The following is a 23,708-nucleotide window of genomic DNA, read 5'->3' on the forward strand; positions in this document are numbered from 1 at the left end:
TCATTCGTTAAAAGCATAACGCAGGACATACCTATCTATTGCATTGATTTCCTCTAGTAGAATGAAGCACTTTTACAGGGTAAAGCTGCACAATTTTTTTCCCTAAGCATTATTTTGCAACTTTGCAGATGGATGCATGCACTGCGCTGCACGCCGGTGTAGCGAGTGAGTGTATATTGGTTAGAAAAGAGGGCGCAGAGCAGCCGAGGCGGTGCTTGACAGGAGGGATCCGCTCCCTCCGCTCAGTCTCTGCTCTGCATTAGTTCACTGCTGCCACCTCGCCGACCTGGACCTGCTGCCTCCATTTAAAGTTAACGGACACTTTATGAAAGCAGGATTTTTTTTTTTTGATGACTGTTAAACGGCAGCGCGACGATCGCATTTAAGGCTATCAACCAAGTGGCGACAGAAAGGTAAACGACTCTCGAAAACAAACAGCAAAACAGAGGTCCGGACTCGGCGTAGGCTATCGATTGAAGTTTGTGTGTGTGCAGCCCTGAACGGCTTTCGGCTGCAGATAAAATACGAGCGGGTCATTGTAGCCTGTTTTGTTTTTTTGTCAAGAATAATGTCATATCCAAGAGGGTGCATCTGGTAATTGAAGGATTTCAGCTCTGTGCATGTCGTAAGAGAGATAGTCGTGTGTTAATAACAGAGTCATGCACTCAGGCGAACAACAAGCCAGCAGGCAGACCTATTCCATGTTAATGCACGGTCCTCTGCCTTCTTTTTCAAACTCACATCTCGCCGTTTCAGTTCCTTTTGCAGTGTGTGATGACTGGAAATGCCAGCCAGCTTACATTACCCTTCTCTCAAGCTATTTAGAGAATTGAGCAATCAAACCTGTCAGATTAGAGAGACTGGTGCAGCATTATCTGTAGTGTCTGAGCAGTATCTGAAGTATTCGGGACAAATCCATGCTATAGATTAATATATCACTAGTGCATTGAGCAAGCAGGTTTATAGTGTTATTGCCCCATGCTTATCTGAGGAACACCCATCTGAGATGATGATGGTGCAGGATGTGGTGCTATATATTCCAGCAGGGACAGTGAAACCTCAGAGGGTTTTCACTGTGTTTCTGTCACAACAACATCCTCCTCAGTGTGAAGTAGGCTGGATGATGGTGGGCGATGGTGGGCACTGTCACTGCTGTGTGGTCGTTTTTTTACTCAAAGACCCCCCCCCTTTACTCTCACTTGACTGTGAATGTGACTTTCAGCACTCATGCTAACTGATAAAACAAACCTAACTGGAAAGTCTTGATTTTTATTTGCCTTTGTGTTTGTGTTCTTTGTGTTTTCCCCTTTTTGCCTGAACTTTCTCAGTTTTAAGGCCACTTTATTTCCAGATGACACTTTCCTGGTCAAGGTGTGTGTGTGTGTGTGTGTGTGTGTGTGTGTGTGTGTGTGTGTGTGTGTGTATGTGTGTGTATGTGTGTGTGTGTCCGTCCACTACAAGCAGGTTATTTCAAAGCTGGGGAGTCTCAGTTGTATGTATCTGTTATCTAGCTGCAAGAGAGTTTTCAGGCACAGACAGTCAATACTGTACTCAGGTACTTTTGTCGCATTGTTAATGTTTACATCAGAGGCTAGAGGCTGTAAATCAACTAGAATTTATTTCGTTTTGTGATCTGTGGTTTAGTTTAATGTTAGTTGTTTGCTACGGCATAGAAATGGCACGACAACCTTTTGTTTTCACTTCTCTAAATACATTAATTGTATCTTCCATGTAGGCTACCCTTCACTTCCTTCATTATATCATTCCCTAGAGTCTGCCTGAATCCTGTATTAATGACTGTGAGTTTAACCCTTTGCGCTTTCATAAGTCAAGACTTCATTGTCAAGTCATAGAAGTGATTCGGATTTGCCTCAGTGCAGCTCAAGTCTCAAATGCTGTAACTTATAACATCACTATGTTCTCTAGGCTCATCCATTTATATTTAAAAAAAAAATAATTCACACGAGCAAAGATAACATGTCAGTCCTATCTGCAGACCCCAGATCTCGGAGTTACTAGCATTATAGTGGAAAATACTACGTGATGTGACATTTAACATTATTTCATTTTCAGTTGTGGATAGATCTGTGGGCGAACCAGACGAGACTCCCGATATGTGCAAACACTTACACCATTAAAGCAATGTGGCTGCTGTATGACAGCATGCACTCTCACAAGTCTGGGCAGGTTTGAGGTTTTCTTCCTCTGAACGCAGCGTGATGTTCCACAAGGCTGCCTCCACAAAAAACGATTATATAAGTCACATTCAAGTCTGAACTCAGAGTGATGGGCAGTCCTCACTTTGAAGCCGGGGAGTGAGCCTCGCCTACATTTACCAAGATCTGTGATTCATACTGTGGTGAATTTTCCCCTTTTGTGTTTTTGTCTAATTTACAATCCCATGTTTATTGTGTTTGCACTAACTGGAGCCTGCTGTAGTCCAGTTCAGTTCTTCAGATATCATCATACAGTGGTAGACAAAGGGAAGCCCTGTTTTGCTCTGCGTTAACAGAGCATGCGCATTGCTTTTGACCCTCCTTTTTACGTTATTCGATTGATAAATCTTACACCAGCTAGATCCATATTTCTACCCAGGACCGTGCATGCAAGAAATATATAAGCTACAGTATATCTCAGCCTGGGTGCTGTCAACAACACATTTTCCTGTACACAATACAGCGATATGTACTACACTGTGCCAAAGTGAAGACAAAACAACCAGGGGAAGTCGTGGTTACTGCTCTAGGGCAGGGGTGTCCAACTCATTTTACTTCATGAGCCACATACAGCCCAATTTGTTCTCAAGTGGGCTGAACCAGTAAAACCATTGCATAATAACTGAGATAAATAACAACACAAGTCCCTTTCTTACAACACGTGTCCCTTTCTTTTAGCGTAAAGGGGTACAAGTACACAATGGACAATCTATCTACAAAACATATGATGAACAGCCTGAGATATCTTGGGGGGAAAAAAAGTGCAATTTCAAGTTTAATTTTTCAACTGTATTCTGGTCAGGATGGAAAAGGAAATGAGTCTGATAGTGGCGCCAAATATTTTCCTAGAGCACTGAACGGAGCTGTGAAAACACCAAGCACATTGGCTTCCCATTTACATCTGTGAAGAAGCGTGTCCACTTGTCTTCTTTATGACAAAGACATTTTTCACCGGCAGCTAGTGCATTAACAGTAGCCTACGCTTGACATTGTGAAGCCTGTACGTAAGCACGTGGGATCTACAATAGCATATCCAGCATAGGGCCTGCTACTCTTTTTAGGACAGTCCATCCCCCGATGGACAAATAGGAATATTGAAAACTTGGAATTAATGACTTTCACAGTTTGCAAAGTCATCCAGTGGGGCGGATTGGACCCGTTGGCCGGTTCTGGCCCTAGGGCTGTATGTTTGACACCCCTGCTCTGGGGATAAACAAATGTGAATCATCAGAATCAGAATACTGTATTGATCCCCTCGGGGAAATGTTTAAGTTGCAGTTGCTCACAGTCAAATTTAAGTCAAAATAAGAGTAAGAACAAACTAGTCAATAAGTGTATAAACTGACATAGCTAAAGCGCAAGAAATAAAAAGTTCAGTAAAAGTAAAGAAAGATTAGGTTTATGAAGAAGTGGCTTTTTAAATTTTTTTTTTTATTTTGTATAGTTCCACTAAGTGAGTCAAATATTGCTGCTGGTTACTTCTGGCTCGGCCTGCAGTGACCCCTTGAGCAAACAGTCCATTTATAAGTAAGGGAGTTTTCCCATGTTCATGCGATGAGTCACACTAGCATCTGCATGTAGAATGCAATTTGGAGAGTGGCCTCTGGTTTTGAAGGCCAAACGTGGCTCATAGCGTGGGAGGAGGCAAAGCTGCAGGGGGAAGACTCACATACTGACAGGGCTCCCTCGTCCCTGAGCCTCTCAGCCTGGGCCTCATCCTCCTCCTCCTCCTCCTCCTCCTCCTCCTCCTCCTCCTCCTCTTATGGTACCTGGTAAGTCACCCGTGGCAGTGCTCTGACAGAAAGCAGCTGATGGAGGGAAACACTTTCCATAGCAACCAAGCATGTCCTTCCTCCCCCCTTCTGTCAGCCTAAAGCAATCTGTAAATCTGTACACACTTCAGTGATAGGATTGTTGTAGTTTCAAGAGAAACGCAATGCCCAACATTAGACGTAGACTTCACTTCAGGTTCAAAGAACCCACGCAGTCTTTTCCAACCACAGAATGACGGAGTACATGGCTCGCACCCTGCAAGTGTTGCAAAACAGCAGATTTCCTTGACACAAGGCGTGGGCGTTATGACAGCTTTCATAAATATTAGCCTGCATGGAAAGAGGTCATCCCCAAGTGTACCTTGAACTGGTTCTTGTTAAGAGAATGCTTTAGGGTTCTTGACAGTTTTATGTCAAGACATTAAGGGTTATAATTAAACACGTGGCATGTGTAAAGGAAAATGTCGACTGAACTGTTTACTTTAAGTCTCCAAATTATTTCACTGTTCATAAAGAAGTCGCTTTGGTATTTTTCAGTTGAGTGGTCAGAAGTAAAAGTGAATGTCAGGCTCTAAAACAGATTTTCAGAGGTTTATGGGGGGAGTGGATGCCACTTTCAAGTCAACAAGCTGTTGCTATAGACTGCTTGAAGAACCACTTTAACATGTAAATTGTTCTTTACTGCTATTTCAGTCACAGTATGGCATAGATCCAGGAGGCTGTAACTCGTGTGGATTGCTGCTCAGAATATGTGCTGCACCATTTATTCTGCACTGATTATACTGTACGACATTTTGTTCAAACAGAATTATACCTCAAGCTTGTCTGTCAATAGATCGAATCAAAGTAAATAACACTGAAGGATGGCTAGGTGACTCCTGTTAGCCCACATTTTAATCGTTCTCATATCTACGCAACAGTGTCTCTCCCGCATAAATGTTTCTATTAAGCAACATAAACAGTTCCCTCACACCATTTAACTGAAGCCCAGCAGTGTGACCTTATTGAGAGCCGGCCCCCCAAAGCACTTAGTCACACGGTTTGTATTAAGTCTTAACAAGCTTCAGACATTCCTCAAAATCACGTGCAATCTTTATACTTGTTCCAGTAAGCCCATTAAGATGGTGCCACTGTTTTACAAAACTCCATCCTATTTTTGAGAGTGGAGGATACTACCCTAAGTGCAGGGAATGGCTCATCATGTGCTCCGTGTTCTGACTGGTCCTGATTCCCACTCTGCATCGTGTATGCAAAGCATTATCTAATCAGGAAGTGAGGAATCAGATTACTCTGATAGGCTTGAGATCTTGTTGAACCAGACTATTATGATGATGATGATGATGATGCTCACGACATCACGCTCGTCTGGAAAGCAGAAAAACCGGAAAGGAGAAAAAACACCCAAGAGTTATCTCAAATAAAAGGTGTGTTTTAGGACTATTTTTAGTTTATTTGTATGACAGTGTTTGAAGACGGAGTCAGGAGTGTATTTTTAGGATAAAGATTTTTCAGACTATAAATCCAGTGATCAGCAGCAGAAGGTTTTTCATGATTCCTTCATGTGTCACTCTGCCGTTGGTACAGACCTGGCCCACCTGATCGGCTGCATAAACAGAAGTGCTAGGCAACGCTGCTGACCTTTTGAGGGAATTAAGTGAGGACAGTGTGAACCTTTCAGAGTCCAAAGACTGCAAATGGATACATATTACATGTAAAGAGTGGGTGTTATTTCAGATGATTTCATTCTCTTTTTCTCAGTACGTTCTTTGTCCTTCCACTACTCTGTTCTTCTGTTAAGTTCAGGCAGCCGTCACTGATACGTGCGCTGGCTGCACTTTAATGTGTGATAACACATGCGGACAACGGTGTGAACAGCACCTTTACAGCGCGGCCCTTTTCATCAGGCTGGACTGGAAACCACCAAACTAAAATAAGCTTTCGTTTGTGTAATTGACAATAGAATAGTCTTAGATCTCACTCAGACATGATTTACTGTGATCTACAGTTTGTCTGTATTTACCTCTTTAAAACTGTTACGCCAGGTTCAGTATATATCATATATTTATAATGTATTTATCCTATTATATTTGAAACTCTTTCCCCTCGTAATTCCTATAGTAACAATCACATTTTTAAACATGGAATTGCCAGAATTGCTACTGAATACATGCTTTTAGGCCAGCAGGCTGCTCTTTAAGGATAATACAAATACTTTGTTTTACTTTCTATAAGGACACATTATTTCTACTGACCATTTTCCAAAGCATGCTGTAAAGTTTCTCAAATTTGCCTTTCCAGCCTTCAGTGGCCTTTCATTTCCATACAGTATTGAAATCAATGAATGAAACCTTTATTTTAAGTCTTTGGTGATTTAGACTCCAGAACTGGATGGAAGATCTGGATGGATATTTATGTAAAGTGCGGCCTCTGATGATGGAGGAACCCTGGGTGCTGGGAGTCATGAGGACTGGAGGTGAACGGGGTGGATGAGGGACGCATCGATTTTGCCTGAAATGAAAATTGACAGCAGCAGAGAGGAGAAAAGATTTAAAGTTTAGCTCACGGAGATCGTGGCAACATCTGGTTGGTTTAACTTGAATGAGTGAACGCCCACATTCAGCTGATGACAATGCAGCTGATTAGGTTGGGAGAGAGAGAGAGAAATGTGAAGCACAGAAGTCTTCCTGAATGAATTTACGCTAAGCTTCATAAAAACATAATAAAAAAGCATCATTTGGGGAATCGATAAAGGACTTTAGGTGCAAGCTCAGCACACGATTCAAACTTTCTTTACTTGAGCACTCCAACAGAGTATGGTAAAAAAAACTACATTTATTATTATTATTATTATTTACATTTTTTTTACAAGTACCTTTATTGTTTTAGAGAAGATACAATATACAGTGCAACATTACAATGTCAATTATAACAAGACACATTTATTATTTTCAAAGGTCCATTATCGTTGCATGGTAAAGCAGGTGAAGTGCAGATACATTTATAAAGTAATGTAAATTAGGCAAAGCTTAATGCGGTTTGCTGTGATGGATTTTGCAATTCAGAGAACTTTTAGATTATATTACTATAGATTGCAAGATATTCTGCAGTTATGTAAAGTATTTAAGGGCTAAATCATGCAAAATTACTGTTGTGGTTCTTTAAAGCGAGACTATGTAACTTTTGCTTAACAAGTGGTGATAACTTGATAATGGTAAAAAAAAAAAAAAAAACATAGTGTAAAAGCTGGAGGTGTAACAAGCAGTCAGAAAAGTCAGAGTCAGACAGTCAATAAATTGACTCAGTGATGTCAGTTATACTGTATATATCTAAAGTGTGCTTACATTAGTCACCATGAGCTACTGGTCATACCAGACCAAGCCAAACAACAAACCTCTGAGATTATAAAATAGAGCAAGGGGGCATTTTATCGCTGATTAACTAAACATTTTGTTTGCAAAAGGGAGAATGTTATTTTATCTATAAGAATATTACATGGTCTTGCTTTAACACAAACATAACCTAATACCAAAATACCAAGACAAAGAATGCATCAGTGAATCAGAAGAGCATGTGTGCTGTGTCTTGGTGCAATCAAATGTCCTGGCTATCATAATTGCTTTACATATTGAATATACAGTAAGCTGCATTAGGCATTCTATACTTTTTGTATCGATCTGTCCCTGTATTTCTTTGCACCACCTTTTATGCATGCATCTACAACAGCAACAAGGATGTCATCTTTTTCCCCTCCATTAGCTTGTTACTCCTCTTTCTTAAATGATTCATGGATATACATTTGTCTGTTGTTTTTCCTGTCATTAGGGAATCCCCTTCCATTATGTTTCACCTGCATGTTTGCTTGTGCTGAAAGCATTCATAATGAACCCACCAAATGTTCATCCAGACTTAATGTTTCTGACTTCAGAACGACATGCAAGACCAACTTTTATTGCGATTACAAGCTCCTTTTCTGTGTCCGATTCAAATTTCATGCTCGCTTTCAGTCTTGTATGACATTTAAGTCTCTTCCCTTTGTTCGGAGGGGACGTCCCCTGATAAGCCAAGTTTTTTTTTGACCTCTCTGCAAGATTTTATTGTTTATTTCCGCATTTCAACACTTCATTGTACTCTCTTTTGTGCTAAACTTAACCAAACACTCTCTATATTCAGTATTGTATAAATCAAAAATGGGCCAGTGAGTATATGGAAAGAGATTTTGGGTGCAGAGAATCCCTAGAGTCGAAGTATCATGGGTACCTTAACTTTAGCCTGACATCATTTCTACCAGGCCCAGTTTTTCGTCGCTAGTTACATGTTACTGGTGGCGAGAGATTTAAAATAAATACAGTATATAGACGTGAGAACTCGACGTGAAGCCGCATTTCACAGCATACGAGAAAATAGTTTTATCCACACATACACGTCGAGGAAAGAGTGTGGGTTTATGAACACGGACCACAGTGATATGGTGGTTAGGCATACAAACCTATTAGAATTATTCATTGTGTTCACCAAAAGGCATATTGTCTGGCAGGTACGTCCTTTGCTTTTTCTTCACTCAAACTTTGGCTGTTGAGCGTGATTCTCCCTCTCTACTGTCATGGATTTTCACAGAGCGAGATGCTATCTTTTGCTTGCAGCCATGCTTTTATGTTTTTACAAAGAGGTAGGCTACTGTGCACCCACCTTCTCTTTTCTCTCCGTCTACGTCTCACTGTTTCTCTCGCTTGTGCACAGGCAGGCAGTTAGTGCAGAAGCAGGCACCATGTCCACCCCCACAAACCCAGAGGTGAAGGAGCTGAACCCTGTCGACTTTATCCAGCTACAGCAGTACATTGAATGTGAGTACAGACAGGTGGGCTGGCGGGCAGGCAGGCAGCTTTCTCAGCGCTTAACACCCCCCCTCCACTTCCACTTCCACCCACACATACACTCATTTACACTCGCTCATGGTTTCTCATATCTAGAAGAGGTTGCAGCCTGCCACATTCTTTTTAGCCCATATTTAGTTGTTCCCCCCCCAGATAAATGTATATTCATTGTGTAATTATATGTGTACATGATATTACATAAACGTGGATTCAAAATGGTGACATAACAGTTAGAGCTGGGTGATATAGAGAAAGAAAGAAAGAAAGAAAGAAAGAAAGAGGAAGATATTAAGATAGTTTTGACCAAACACCTAAATATTGATTTCGCGGCGATATTTCACAATATATTTACACAGTGAGAAACTTTTACAGAAAATGACATCACTTAACTGTAATGCAGCCTTTAAAACCAGGAAAAGACAACACTTGTGTCACATTGCAATATAACGATATCCAAAATCTAAGGGAATATCTAGTCTCATATCACGAAATCGATATAATATCGATATATTGCCCAGCCCTAAATACAGTAGAGTAGCTAGAGGTGTGAATCTTCACTGATCTCCCGATTCGATTCGATTACGATTATCATGTCAGCGATTCAATTCGATTCGATATCTCGATGCGTCAAATACATTTTTCTATTAAAGCCACGTAGGATATTTAATTCATAGCTTTTCATAGCTTCAAAAACAAAACATTCTGCAGTGCTCTAATACTAAATAAATTGGATACATAAAACTACAGCACTGAGCACATGGCACTTCCTGCATGTGCAAAACATACCAGAATATGTAAACAGAAATGTTGTTAGGCATACATTAAATTGTAAACGGAAATAATCGATTATGGCCGGGCCAATTATCGATGCAGCGTCGTCCATGTCCACGATTCGATGCATCAATTATTTGATTAATTTCAACACCTCTAAGAGTAGCATGTGAAAAATGTAAATTTGAGAGCTACCCCATGTACAGAAGTATATGTGCATCTCTGTGTGACCTGTGTGTCTTTGCATTCAGACTGCAGCCTGAAGGTGAAAGACGTGCTCAGGGAATTTGATGCAGATGGCCGTCTGGCCCGGCACAGACATGGAGAGGTGAGGGGAGGCCGTGTCCTGCTGTTCACCATCAGGTCCAAAACTCACTGAAAGTGATATCTGCTACGTGACACGTTACTAAACTGAGTTATAGTTGTCAGTGTAGCAGTGTAATGAGAAATGAGCATTTGATTTACTGTATATTGAGCGGTTAGTAATTGTCCTGCGCTGATTAATTAGGTACAAACCCATCGATCATGATGACTAAGCTGTCCGAGAGAAATATCTTCAGCGCATTCAAGCGAGGTTGCAAATGGAAATTACCTCCTTATTTTTGCCCACGCAGCACGGCTGTGCTGTACAGCATGCTGGCTGCCCTCATGCAGTGTAAGCTCAAATGTGAGTGAAAAAAATCTTTCCAATACGTTGATGTCAGTGGGTGACACTGCCAACTAATTTGTGCAGGAAGCAAATGCAGTAATTTCGGATGGGTAATTTGGCTGCATACAGTTTAATTAGATAATTGGAAGGAAATGTTTTTTTTTAATGGGAGAAAACATAAATACTGCCATAAAGTACTAGTTAATGGCTTTAAAAACATACAGAACAATTACATTATTTGGAAATACTGGTGTGTGTGTGTGTGTGCGTGTGCGTGTGCGTGTGCGTGTGTGTGTGTGTGTGTGTGTGTGTGTGTGTGTGTGTGTGTGTGTGTGTGTGTGTGTGTGTGTGTGTGTGTAGAATAATTATGCAGTTTCTGTGGTCTCACTGTCGTTTGCCTTATTTTCTTCTTTTGTTATTGTGATCTGGCTGTGACATTATTTATTACTGGGTCAGCTCTGCAGGGTATCACCCAGGGAAATGGAATAATGTCAACAAGAATTGGGTTTGTGGTTCACCGTTATCGAGGGACTATTATTGCTTGTTAGCCCTGCAGCATATTATCATGTGAGAAAGACAGCTAACAGGCCAGACAGATGGACTGAAATGCATGACTCTCAAGCTCAAACCAAGGGGTTTTTTTCTGAGAAAGCCACACGTCATCACACGCGGAATGTCATCTTCCCTTATTTCAGAAGAGATGAATTTGAAAAATGCAGAAGTTAACACATACACACACACTGACGGTTAAAACTGTAAACTAAATATGGCTCTCCCATTCATTTTTCCCTCCCCCAGTGCATCAATGAAGAAGGCTTTCGTCTCTTCCTGAAGACGTATTTAGAAGTGGAGGACTTCCCTGTGGATCTCTGCCAGCGACTCTTCCGCTCCTTCCAAAACTCTGAACCCACCCAGGCAGACAGTGCCAGTGAGATTATATTAACACAACTCACTGCCTCCACGCTACTTTGCAGCATGCCCTTATCACTTTACGCCATGGCCTGTTTGGCATGCGCTCATTTATCACCACATGGCTGTGCGGTGCTGTTTGTGCAGATATTGTAACCAGAGTATTCACAACCAACCCTCTGTCTCCTCCGTCTCTCCTGTAGAGGAGGTCTTTCTGAAGGATGTTTCATGTTACTTCTCTTTGCTGGAGGATGGCCAGCCAAGGGACAAGCTGGAGTGTGAGTCCTTTGTTTTAGTTCCTTACCTGAGATCATTTGAGTGATGACTTGGTCCAACAGCACATCTACTTTCATTTCCCCTCTCTTTTAGTTGCTTTCAAGCTGTACGACAGAGACGGCAACGGAGTCCTTGACAGCTCTGTAAGTTGTTGAGAAGAACTTTTAGTTGTGACTGTCAAGATCAAATACAAACATTCTGGCTTAGTTGTGGATCCGACAAAAAGGTGGAATTGCCATTTATTGGATTTCTTTTGGGATAAATTTTTTTAAATAATTTTTTAGCACCATTAATCATACAGACATACAAAACAAATTCCACAATACGTGTCAGGTAATGTCAAGTGGTGCATATTGCCATTTATTTTAAAGTACTCTGTCATACCAGTCACATTGCTAAAACATGTCTTTTGTTGTTTTTTTAAACAGGAAGTGGATAGGATTATTGCTCAAATGATGCATGCTGCAGAATACCTCGGATGGGATGTGTCAGAGCTGAGGCCGGTGAGTCCCAGAGTGCTCTACTCGGAAATGTAAACGCCCTCAAACACATAAAAGCCTGTGCAGACTGCTCTGTCAGCCATGAGAATATAGTAAATGTACATAAAGATAAGACACATTTATTCATACAAGATGCCTTTTACAGCACTGCCATAAGGTGTATGGCAGTGCTTGCTACTCATTTGCTAGGGTTGGGTAAAAAGATAAGCTTCTCTCCACCTATAAAATCAACAAATTCCCACCCAGGACTAGTTTCAGAAAACATATGGTCTTCTTTAAGCAATAGAGGATTATGTGCTGATTGGATAATAACAATCTAATATCATTTCATCAGGTTCTGAAGGACATGATGACCGCAATTGATGCTGACAGCAGCGGCACGGTGTCTCTGGAGGAGTGGGTGGAGGGAGGCATGAACAACGTTCCCTTGCTGGTCTTGTTGGGTCTGAAGGTACTTTAAAAGCAGCATGTTTATTTTTCATTAAGTGTTGGCCCTGAAACCATAACTCAGATATATTTCATTTTTACAGCAGGTGGTAAAACCCTTTTTTTTTTTTTTTACTGCTCTTGTGAAACCTTGGCTTTGCGTGCCTCTCCTCTGTCCTGCGCCTCCTCCCTGTCTATAAGGGCCTTTTTGCCGACTCAGTGTTACAGGGTGTGGTAATGTCATCTCCTCTCTCATGCAAGCTCTGCACCATCATAGTGCTTTTCCATTTACTCTGCACATTCTGTGCCCACATTCAACAAAGGACTTGCATAAAATAGCAATCTTTAGGCAGTGGGCACTATATTTGACTAAAGAAATAAAACATTTTAATATCGGGTGTGTACGTAAAAATGGTTGTCTTAAATAAAGCGCAGATCACTTTTGTGGTATGTGTTTTGTTTAATGTGTTGCCAAGAATGTAAAAGCCACTTACTGTCAGACTGCGTGTCTGCCTACTCACTGTGGCGGTCTAAAACCATGGACTGGACTCTGCCACCGGGTTTGGCCTCTACAACAATGCCAGGGACTTCCCCTCCGGCTATTTCTAGCCACCAATAGAGATTTGAAGCATGGGGTGCATGAATTGAGCCCCCTCACAGTTGCTGTGGGTTTTTTCGCAGCCTTCCTGCTATGCCTCATGCAGTAAGTGATAGGCTGATGCATTATGTCAGGGAAAAAGCATTTCAGTGTGTAATCCGGTTAAGAGCCCTGCTCGCCTTGTAAACAGATTGAAAGCAACCTTATAATCTTGTGTTGAGAATTTGAGATTATAGTCAGTGTTGATTTGAATATCCATGGTGCTTGTTGCATGTCATGATATGTCAAGCCACTACATACTGCATATCAGCACACTCATTAGAACAAGGTTAGTCATGAGTGGATGGGAAAAACAACTGTGAAATGCAGGCCTTGCCCCCAGTGTTTTTATGAAAGGGTTTGTGTAATTTGATCAAAAATGTAACAAAAGAAACAAATATGAGCTGTATGTATGATGTGTTTTTATATCCAAATGCAAATGAGCTAGCACAGTCACACAGATCTTAAAGTGCTCATATTATGCTTTTTGGCTTTTCCCTTTCCTTTATTGTGTTCTACATCTTTTTTGTGCACATTATAAGTTTACAAAATGACAAAGCCCAAAGTCCACTCCAAAGGGACTTCAACAGATCTCCAACAGAAAACACTGTTCACAAACTGCTCCAAACAGCTCTATTGTAGTCCAGCCTTTACTTCAGAGACAAACGTGGTCACTTATAATGCTAGCGTGGCATGCCCTCACAATCTGCTTCTGACTGGCTAGTAGTCCTTACCTAGCTACTGCGCATGTAAACTCTCAACAAAGATGGAACAGAAGTGTGATGCCTCACTATGTAGCTAAAACCGAGAGCTCAACACACAGGTTGAAAAGAGGAGCTGCAACAATGTGCAGTACAACAAATATATGTTTTTTTTGTTTTTTTTATTAAACCATGTAAACCTATTCCGATATAACCTCTAAATCAGGGCTCTTCAACGTTTTTTAAACCAAGGACCCCTTAACTGAAAAAGAGAGCAGGGACCCCCCGACATATTGTATAAAATGAAGTTGCATATTAAACTAGGCCTATAATAATGGAGAGGGCGGCCGAAAGCCTTTATACATGCCTTTTTTGCATAGAATACTAAGATATAAAAATAATTTTTGCTGATTTTATAAATTATCTTTTTATGTTACACTGTGTATGTTTCACTGTGGATGGCTATCTTAGTGACTAACATATAGACCAGTAAGCCTATCATCATTGGGGATTTATATTTGCTAATAATATGTTGGATTCATGTTACAACATTTACATTTTTGAAAAAACTTTCAAAAATAAACAATAATTTGGAGGCCCTTCTGCAGTGACTCTGAGGACCCCCTAGGGATCCCGGACCCCCTGTTGAAGATCTCTGCTCTAAATACAATTATGAACCTGAAAATGAGCATGTATGAGCACTTTAAACCATGATGTTCCTGTCTTTCTTGATTTGTTGTCTTCAATGTCTTCAACAACCAGATGACCCAGAAGGACGGACAGCACCTTTGGAGGATGAAACATTTCAACAAGCCTGTTTACTGCAACGTGTGCCAGAGTATGCTGCTGGGTCTGAGGAAACAAGGACTGTGCTGCACTTGTGAGTACCTAAAGTCACCAGAAGAGGGCAACACTGCAGCGACATTTGTCACTAAAACTGGAATGTCAAAATTTGGGAATTGCAGGATTTTAGATTAATATTCAACTTTAAATTTAGCTGATGTGATCCTGTTGTGCAGGCTGCAAATACACAGTCCACGGACGCTGTGCTAACAGGAACCCGGCCCCCTGCACCCGGACGTATGTGAAGTCAAAGAAAGAAACAGGGGTATGCCAGTGTCTCCATGAAAACATTTACAGTGGCACTTACAGTGTCTATATAGGATGCTATCCTGTGTCTGAGTGATCTTATGTGGGAATTTAAACATTCATCTCACATTTCAGGTTCCAGCACACGACTGGGTGAGTGGGAACTGTGACTCTAGGAGGTGTGAAAAATGCCAGAAGAAGATCAAGAGCTATCAAGGCTTAACGGGCAAACACTGTGTGTGGTGCCACACGATGGTGAGGACGCATCTCAGTCTGTGACTGATTTTTAGGAACAAATAGTTTGAAATGAAATGAAATCTTTATTTCCGACGATTAAATAAAAAATGCTATGTTGTTAAAAAACAACAAAAAGAATTCGACATGACACACACTTGACCCATTTGAAAAGGAATAGGAAGCAGCCTAGGCTTGTCAAGTCCTACGGCCATCTAAGAGCACACTCTAATTAGATATACTAAACAGACAATTTTAAATAATACAAAAATACTACTCCAATTTACGTCATAGTCTATCAAGCTATTAAGGAAAAAAAGAAGAAAAAACAAGCACCATTAACATCAATGAGATTTACATTCTCCTTCCTCACTTCTGTACTTTTCAATGATATCTGTTGTAAAAACATTCCACAAAAGCTGTGCATTTTGGCTCAAATGGTCTCATTGTACCCTTGATGCTTTGGGTTCAAATTCAGTCTGGAGAGGCTAGTTTCAACGAGGGCTGTGCTCAAAACATCGATACAGCAATATATCGTGACGTACTCCTCGTGTACTGATACAGATGCTACTATGGACATCGGTATCGAGTATCGACACAGCAGCAAATGCTGTGACGGCAATTTTGGGAAAGAAACTCCACCCATGGTGCAGTGTTCAATGAAGCCAACAGATGGCAGTCAAGGCCAATCCACATTACAAAAACAGTGCACGTGTCAATTCAAAACAAACATTCATTCAAGCAATTAAAGGTTAAAACAGGTAAAAATATTTTATTGGCATTTATTACTAACTCTGGGATTAGTAACGGAATATTTTAATTTAGCTTTAAAGGCAGGGTTGGTAACCATTTCAAATATACCCTTTTTTTATATATATCATGTTTGAAATGGTCTTTAAACCCCGACAGCAATAAATAACTTATGGGTTCTGAAAAAGGAGTGAAAAAGATCTGTCATCTGTAGCTGCTGTGAGCCTGTAAAAACGACCACCAATCACTGCTTGGAAAGAACCAATGAAATGCCTCCTCGCCCCGCTGGGGGTACTCTACCTCTCCCGTGTACGAGCCTGAGCTCAATGCACGTCGTAGCGCATTTCTAACAGTAGTCATGTTTGTTCTAAACATTCGGTATGATAATATTAGCTGTTTGCTTACCGGTGAATGAGACATGAAGTCAAACGTCGGTCCTTTCTCCGCTCTGCTCTGAAGCAGCGACTGCTTTTAAGTTGTGCGATCGCTTTTATACAGTATAATAAAGAACAGCAGTTAGGGTAAAGTCTGTGTAGGACATGGACATTATTCAAAATGAACGTGTGTTGCGATATGTATCGTATCGTGGCCTCTATATCGTGAAACGTATCGTATTGTGTGGTCGTAGGCCATATCCAGCCCAAGTTCCCAGCACTTCTTTCTCCTAACTTTCCTGTCTCTTTTCACTGTAACCAGTAAGTGAAACAGAAATGCAAAAAAAAAAAAATAATAATTATCTTTTTTAAAAGATAAATTTGGATCCTCAGTTTACGTAATGTGACATTGTTTGTGTTTTACAGCGTCATGATGAATGTGCAGGCCAGGAGCCAACAGCGTGTACCTGTGGGCCCCTCAGAGACCATATCCTGCCTCCGTGGGCAATCTATCCTGTTATAAAGGTACAGCATTATCCTCGGGCACATGTACTGTACAGAGCAAACGCTGTCTGTCACACCAACGCAGAACATAACATCAGCCCAGGGCTGTTTGTTGTTTCTTTCTCACCTGTGTGGCATTTCGACAGGTACAGTTTGTAAAGATTTTTCTTTCTCTTTAAAGGGCAACAACATCTATTACATTTCCTCTGGTTTTATTCAATCTTTGCTTTGTTTTGGTCCCTAAAGGAGAGACCAAACAATGTAAAGAATGGCTGCTCAGGCTCAACAGATGACAGCGAGCTCAATACTACTCCTGATGGACAAGTGCTTCAGGTATTATTCTCCCCCAGCAAAGCTTGTTATCAATGCTAAATATTTACAACGAGGTTTTGTACGGTCAAATCCAACTATTACATTTGTTTGTCATTCAACAGATCAGCCCCGTGCCAAACACCCATCCTCTTCTAGTGTTTGTCAACCCTAAAAGTGGTGGCAAGCAGGGAGAAAGGTGAGTTAAAAGAAATACATTCATGAAGAAATAGATGTCTAATACATGCACATTGTTTAGCCTGGTTTTATGTATTACAGAGTCCTGCATAAATTTCAGTATTTACTGAATCCACGGCAGGTAAACAACCTTTCGAACGGCGGACCTGGACCAGGGTGAGTAAAACACATTATGGTCAGCATGAAATGAAAGGAAAAATAGGTGAATGGAAATAGATTTTATTTTTAAATACACTGAGCCAAATATTACATAACAGACCACATTGTCCTGAATACTCGATGCGCTGCTGTTATAGATCCCATCATCTTTCTTTCAGACTGAGTTTCTTCAGATATCTGCAGGATTACAGGATCTTAGTGTGCGGGGGTGACGGCACAGTTGGCTGGATTCTAGACGCAATAGGTGAGATTGATGGATCACTATAAAAGGAAGCACTATTAGAAGATGCGTAAGCCTCCACACCATGAGCTTCTGTTGAGAATCATTCTGACGCACATTCTATTTCCTTCCCTTATTATTCCTTTTCTGGCTTTCAGATAAAGCCAATCTGGTGGTACGGCCCCCTGTCGCTGTGCTTCCTCTGGGCACAGGAAATGACCTAGCACGGTGTCTGCGATGGGGAGGAGGTCAGAAATAAATGAAAATAATGAAAGAGTTTGCTGCATATGTTACTATTTGTGTGTTTGTTTGAATGTGATTCATGAAATAAGAATGCTTTATTCTACGGCTGCACGGTATGAGGAAAATATGCCATATGCGGTACCATCGTTGAATTACTTGCGATAAATAAACAGATATTAAAGTGTACTCAGTTATGCATTTCTGCTGCTTTCAGTATTCTGCTCAAATACAACAAATTGCTTGTTGAATTGAAAACAAATGAAAGAGAATAATTTCTAACATTGTTTTATTGAACACATTGAACAGAGCATTGAATATAAAAAGGCACCACTAAAAACAAAGAATGACAGTTACATTTTAAAGTGCCGTTTCCTACCGATATTTTCTTTCAACTAACACAAAGAATCTCTGAGTGTTTTTTTGCAATGTGTCGCAGCCTTTCACAATGTGTTTTGTGCTGCAGTTTATATCGCGATAACAATAAAAAAACAATATATATTGTGCAGCCCTACTTTATTCTAAATTTGTCTATATTATTCATATGTTGTGTGTGTGTGTGTGTGTGTGTGTGTGTGTGTGTGTGTGTGTGTGTGTGTGTGTGTGTGTGTGTTGCCTTTCTGAAGGATACGATGGTGAGGATCTGAGTCGTATTCTTAAAGACATCGAGGGGAGCTCTCAGGTGATGATGGACCGCTGGAGTGTGCAGGTCATCACAGATGAGAGTCAGGAGAAGGGCGACCCCGTGCCCTATGAAATCATCAACAACTACTTCTCTATCGGAGTTGTGAGTTTCTCAGAAATACATCACACAAAAGAGTGTTTATTTTTCAGTTTTGTGTTTGGATCATTTCTGTGGTGTGTTGTGTTGACAGGACGCCTCCATTGCCCACCGCTTTCACACAATGAGGGAGAAACATCCTCAGAAATTTAACAGCAGGTACGCATTCAACTCTTTGGGTAAACACATTCAGTTTTTAGGGCAACAACAACATCCCACTCATAGTAAGAGCACACAACACAGTTTTAAAATCATACGTCTAACAGATGTGCTGTTCAACAACAGAGCAGACCTGAGGAACAATTTCCTTTTTTTTTGTTCTCATTTTTACTTTCATTTTTCCTGTTTGAAGTAACAGGTTTTTTAAAGCTGAAAAAAAAACTGAATGCAGGTGGCGACTGCAGATGTCTGAAGCAGCAAGCGTTGCAACTTGACTCCTCCTGCCTCTAAAGAGCTGCGTGTGATAAAAGGAAAACATTTTCTTTGAAAATGTAATATCACTTAAACCTGAAAAAGCACACTTTTTCTATGACTGCAGAATGAAGAACAAGCTGTGGTATTTTGAATTTGCCACTTCAGAAACCATCTCTGCGTCCTGCAAGAAACTGAATGAAAGTCTAACCATCGAGGTGAGATCTCAGCATCAGCTTTATCAGCTTTGCAAGTTTGTGTTTTGTCTTTGTAACCAACTGCTTTTGTGTTGGGTGAAAAAAAAGATGTGTTCCCACAAACAGACAGAGTACTGATGTCTTACTTTGTCTCTGTGGCCTGCTGCTGTTCCTTCTTCAGTGCGCTGGTACTCCACTGGATCTCAGTGGCCTGTCTCTAGAAGGGGTTGCTGTCCTCAACATTCCCAGCATGCATGGTGGCTCCAATTTATGGGGTGAGACCAAAAAAGGGGACACGAAGGGACTGACAAGTCAGGAGGAGCCCGAGGTGATCATCGACCCAGAAATCCTGAAAGTGTCCTCCCAAGGTATTTTGTCTTTGGTGAAGTTAGACCAGGGTGCATAGTGTGTGAGATCATCAGAAATCTGATTTAAAGGTGCTGTAGGTAGGATTGTGAAGATCCAGGACTTTGAAATTTGAACATCGACAACTTCTCAGTCCCTCCCCTCCTTTCCGCTAAAGCCCAAAACGGTCTCCTAAGCCACTCCCCCCACAAGGGAGAATGAATGCGTGTGCATGAACAGTGATTGACACACAGTTAGACACGCCCCCTGGCCCTGATTGGTGCATCTGAACAGGGAGCTGTGGATTTTTGCAAATTGCACTACAGGCTGTAGGTGGTGCCAGAGGAGCTGGATTTTTTCATGTAGTTCTACTGGAACATAGGGTCAGTTTCAGCAAATATGACAGAAAGTTAGTTTTATAAATCTTACCTACTGCACCTTTAAATCTGCCCAAACATTTTTCATCTGCAGTCTTCTACATTTTTCATCTACAGTCATCTACATTTTTCATCTACAGTTTCATCTACAACATCAAACCTTTTAACTTTTTTCTGCTCATTGTTTTGGTTTTACAGCACACAGCAGAAAGTTCCCGATAAACCCATTGTATCTGTTACCTGCTCAGCACCAAAGCAGAGCTAAAAAGCGAGTGTTGTTTGAACTAACATTTGTCAGATGGACACAAAGAGGACCTTAAATAAATGATCATGTTGCTTCGTGGCTGCTGGATGTGTAAATAAGCAACTGTTTGCTAACTGAACAACGAGGTTTCGCTCAAGGGGATATGTCAGACGTTGTGTTTTCTGCTTTATCTGTTGCTCCCAAAGTGGTCAAAAAAATCAATTAATGTAGCTTTAAAAGGACCATTACCACCAATCATTAAATGCAGTAAATGAAACTGGCTCCCATGTGATGAAAGCATTGGTCTGACTTGATGTATTTTAACGCTGTTGTGGTATTTAAACCTGCATTAACTGATTTTTGTGGCCACTTGAGGGCAGCAGTTAGTCCAGCACACACAGAGCAAAATCATTCATTTGGGGTTATTCTCTGAGGCAAATACATGTCTCTTTTAGCTGCTAAATGCTCTACTGTGTTCATGAGCTAGTTGCTAACTGTGTCTGTCTGCTAGGGCTGCACCATGTGAGGAAAATATGCCACATTGTTGAAATTAGCGATAAGGATATTACTTGCCAAAAATAAACAGATATTAAAGTGTACTCAGTTCGGCTGCTTTCAGTATTCTGCTCAAATACAACAAACTGCTTTTTGAATTTAAAACAAAGGAAAGGAAATAATTTCCAACACACAATGAACATTGAATTGAATATAAAAAGGCACCACTAAAAAAAAAGGATGACAATTCCATTATAAAGTGCAGTTTTCTACCGATATTTTCTTTCAACTAACTCTGAGTGTCTTTCGCCATATGTCGCAGCCTTTCACAATGTGTTTATCGCGCCAGTTGATATCGCGATGATAAAAAAAATTATATATATTGTGCAGCCCTATTGTCTGCTGTTGACCTGAGCAGGTAGTGTACAGTCAGTTTATCAGAGCCTTTTTTTTCTGAAAACAGCTGCCTTTACGTGACCCATTGTAATAATATGAAAATATTGATCATAAAAAAAACTAAAATATTTGCACTTTAAATGTATTCCAGCTGTAGTTTTAGTATTAGCATAAATGTATCCAATAATGTATGTATGTAATGGATGCAGTTTATGCATGATTTTGTTACTTTAATTGATTCCCACACTGTGTCCTGATGCGGACTAAATATGATGACTGACACGTGGGTTTGTCTGTGCACTGGATGTTCAGTATGTCCATGTGTTCTTGTCAGATCTCAGTGACCGTCGATTAGAGGTGGTCGGCCTGGAAGGAGCCATGGAGATGGGACAGATATACACGGGTCTTAAGAGTGCTGTGAGGCTCGCGAAAACATCCCAGATCACCATCAGGTGAGAAACTGCCTCACACAGACATGTTCAAACTTGTCAGGCTTTTGGGCTCCATGTCTCGACAATGGCTTGTAGTTGACTTTGATCACCGGCTGAGGATGATCCTCTGGTTCTTTACATACCAGTAATTACGTATGCCGGCTTTCCTGTTAATTACACATTAGGGTAATTGATTTTGCGACTTGATCCCTCTCTACTTTTCCCTCAGGACGAAGAAAGCTTTACCGATGCAGATAGACGGAGAGCCGTGGATGCAGCCTCCATGCACGGTAAATTAGACACAGACACAATTTCTTCTTAAATAGCATGAATATGAAATATGGAAGCACATGTCACCATTAGCAATTTTGGATTTTATTATATTGTAATTTAATATGCATTTTGCTTTTTGTATTTCCTTTTCAGATTCACATCACACACAAGAACCAAGCCAGGATGTTGATGGCTCCTCAGGCCAAATCATCTGGCTTTTTCACCTACAAATGAAACTGCTCAGAAGCAGCCACATGCACTCGTTTGTTGTAATTAGAGGACCGACACTTTTTTTTAAATATAAAATCTGTTTGAATGTTTGTGTTGTAGAATAATAACTTATGATAACTGCATCTGTGTAACACATAACCGAAGCATGGCACTGTATGAATACAACTGTATGGTAGGATATGTTTGCATCGTGGCAAAATGATTTTCACCAAACTCAACTCTCTCGCCCGCCTCTGTCTCAGTGCTTCACAGTTAGTGGAAATGCTGCTCTGTAGGAACTTAAAGTAATATTTCAAGTAAAGTGAATGTCCCGCTAAAAGAAGTATATTCAGTTTAATGTGCCTTTACAATCTATTCTCTATGGTTATGGCTTTGGTAGAAGACTTACAGAGCTCTGTGTAGACGTGCACTTTGGACATAATCCATGTAGTATTACTTTTTTTCGTTGTGGCTGTAAAGATGCTGTAAAAGCCAGATGTATTGTATTTTCTTGTCAATTTGGAACCAACCACTTTTTCCATACATTTTTAGAAGATACTTGAAAGTGTTTTGGGGAACAGTAAAAGAACAATCGTTGCCAAAAAGGCTGCATGTTGATCCGCTGCAGCAGTCAGCCTACTCTACTGTTCCTTACTCTACTGTGTGTGTGTGTGTGTGTGTGTGTGTGTGTGTGTGTGTGTGTGTGTGTGTGTGTGTGTGTGTGTGTGTGTGTGTGTGTGTGTGTGTGTGTGTGAGTGTGAGTGTGTGTGTGAGGGCAGAAACCTGAGATGTATTCACTTCTAACTTATAAATTGCGTTGGATGTGAAATTATTGGTTCAGACCGGTTTAAATATATAATGTAAATAATTTAAATGCTTAATCATTCATATCATTTCAAAATATCTAGAATATGTTTATGTAATATGCCTGAGATAACACACTGTGTAAAGATTTTAATAAATCATCTGTACTTCAGTGTTTGGTTTACTTAATTTATTATGTGGTATAATATTATTCTACCACAAGGGGGCGTCACCCACTTTTTAGTCTTTGCAGCATCATCATCTGCTCCACTAACTCAAAATAATTGTTTTCTCTGCCTCTTTAAGACTTATCTCCTCATTGGACAACTTAATCTCTTTGTTGTCAAAGCAAGAATCTGTGCTGAGAATAAATACTTATTTTTCCTGAGTAATATTACCCCTAACTTTTAATGAGAGGTTGGTCTGCCAGCAACTAATGCTGCCTTCAAATGCTGTTGGACAAAGCATGACTACCATACTGTGTGTTTGGAAACTTTGCCAACAGCTGAGAGTGGTTTACACAACTGTTTGCACTTAAAATAAGCCACCGAATTAAAGAATTGTGTCACACATGTGCCTTACAAAGTTACAACACCTATTTTTAGCTGGTGGGAATATGCTAACTTTTTAAAGACATGTTTTAAGAAATATAAAATACTCTGAATATTAATTTCTCTTTTTGGATTTTCAACAAAAAACTTCAATACACTACTTACACATTCTAAAAAAGGACATGTACAACATGTCTCCTACTTAACTGAAAAGTATTTACAGTGTCTGTGTCCAGGAAGTTTCAAATTTGGGTGCAACTGTCACTGAATTAGAGCATTGTTGCATTGTTGCCTTTCTGTTTTGATACTAACATTGATTTAAGTATGCAACTAGTGATTATTTTTATGATCAATTATTAAAAATGTCAGAAAATAGTGAAACATGTCC

At 40.4% G+C, this 23,708-nt stretch overlaps 1 protein-coding gene across 1 annotated transcript; it reads left to right on the forward strand.

Moving 5' to 3' along the window:
* The first annotated feature begins 200 nt into the window (after positions 1-200).
* Positions 201-22,941, forward strand: dgkaa (diacylglycerol kinase, alpha a). The gene is made up of 24 exons (XM_028583218.1): positions 201-413; positions 8,726-8,829; positions 9,882-9,958; positions 11,078-11,207; positions 11,392-11,466; positions 11,558-11,607; positions 11,893-11,967; positions 12,299-12,415; positions 14,491-14,608; positions 14,748-14,836; positions 14,953-15,072; positions 16,602-16,700; positions 16,926-17,012; positions 17,114-17,187; positions 17,268-17,342; positions 17,504-17,589; positions 17,724-17,813; positions 18,432-18,592; positions 18,681-18,745; positions 19,125-19,215; positions 19,376-19,562; positions 21,386-21,503; positions 21,712-21,772; positions 21,909-22,941. Exons 2-24 carry the CDS (start codon positions 8,754-8,756, stop codon positions 21,987-21,989), a joined length of 2,202 nt encoding a protein of 733 aa, XP_028439019.1. The 5' UTR covers positions 201-413; positions 8,726-8,753; the 3' UTR covers positions 21,990-22,941.
* The last annotated feature ends 767 nt before the right edge of the window (positions 22,942-23,708 follow it).

The sequence above is a fragment of the Perca flavescens genome, chromosome 7, assembly GCF_004354835.1.
Source record: "Perca flavescens isolate YP-PL-M2 chromosome 7, PFLA_1.0, whole genome shotgun sequence".
In the NCBI taxonomy this organism is placed as follows: domain Eukaryota; kingdom Metazoa; phylum Chordata; class Actinopteri; order Perciformes; family Percidae; genus Perca; species Perca flavescens.

Coding starts and splice junctions, on each gene's coding strand:
- dgkaa (XM_028583218.1), top strand. CDS start 8,754: ATGTCCACCCCCACAAACCCAGAGGTGAAGGAGCTGAACCCTGTCGAC. Junction 11,608..11,892: donor ACGGAGTCCTTGACAGCTCT/GTAAGTTGTTGA, acceptor TTTTTTAAACAG/GAAGTGGATAGGATTATTGC. Junction 17,343..17,503: donor AACGGCGGACCTGGACCAGG/GTGAGTAAAACA, acceptor TCTTTCTTTCAG/ACTGAGTTTCTTCAGATATC.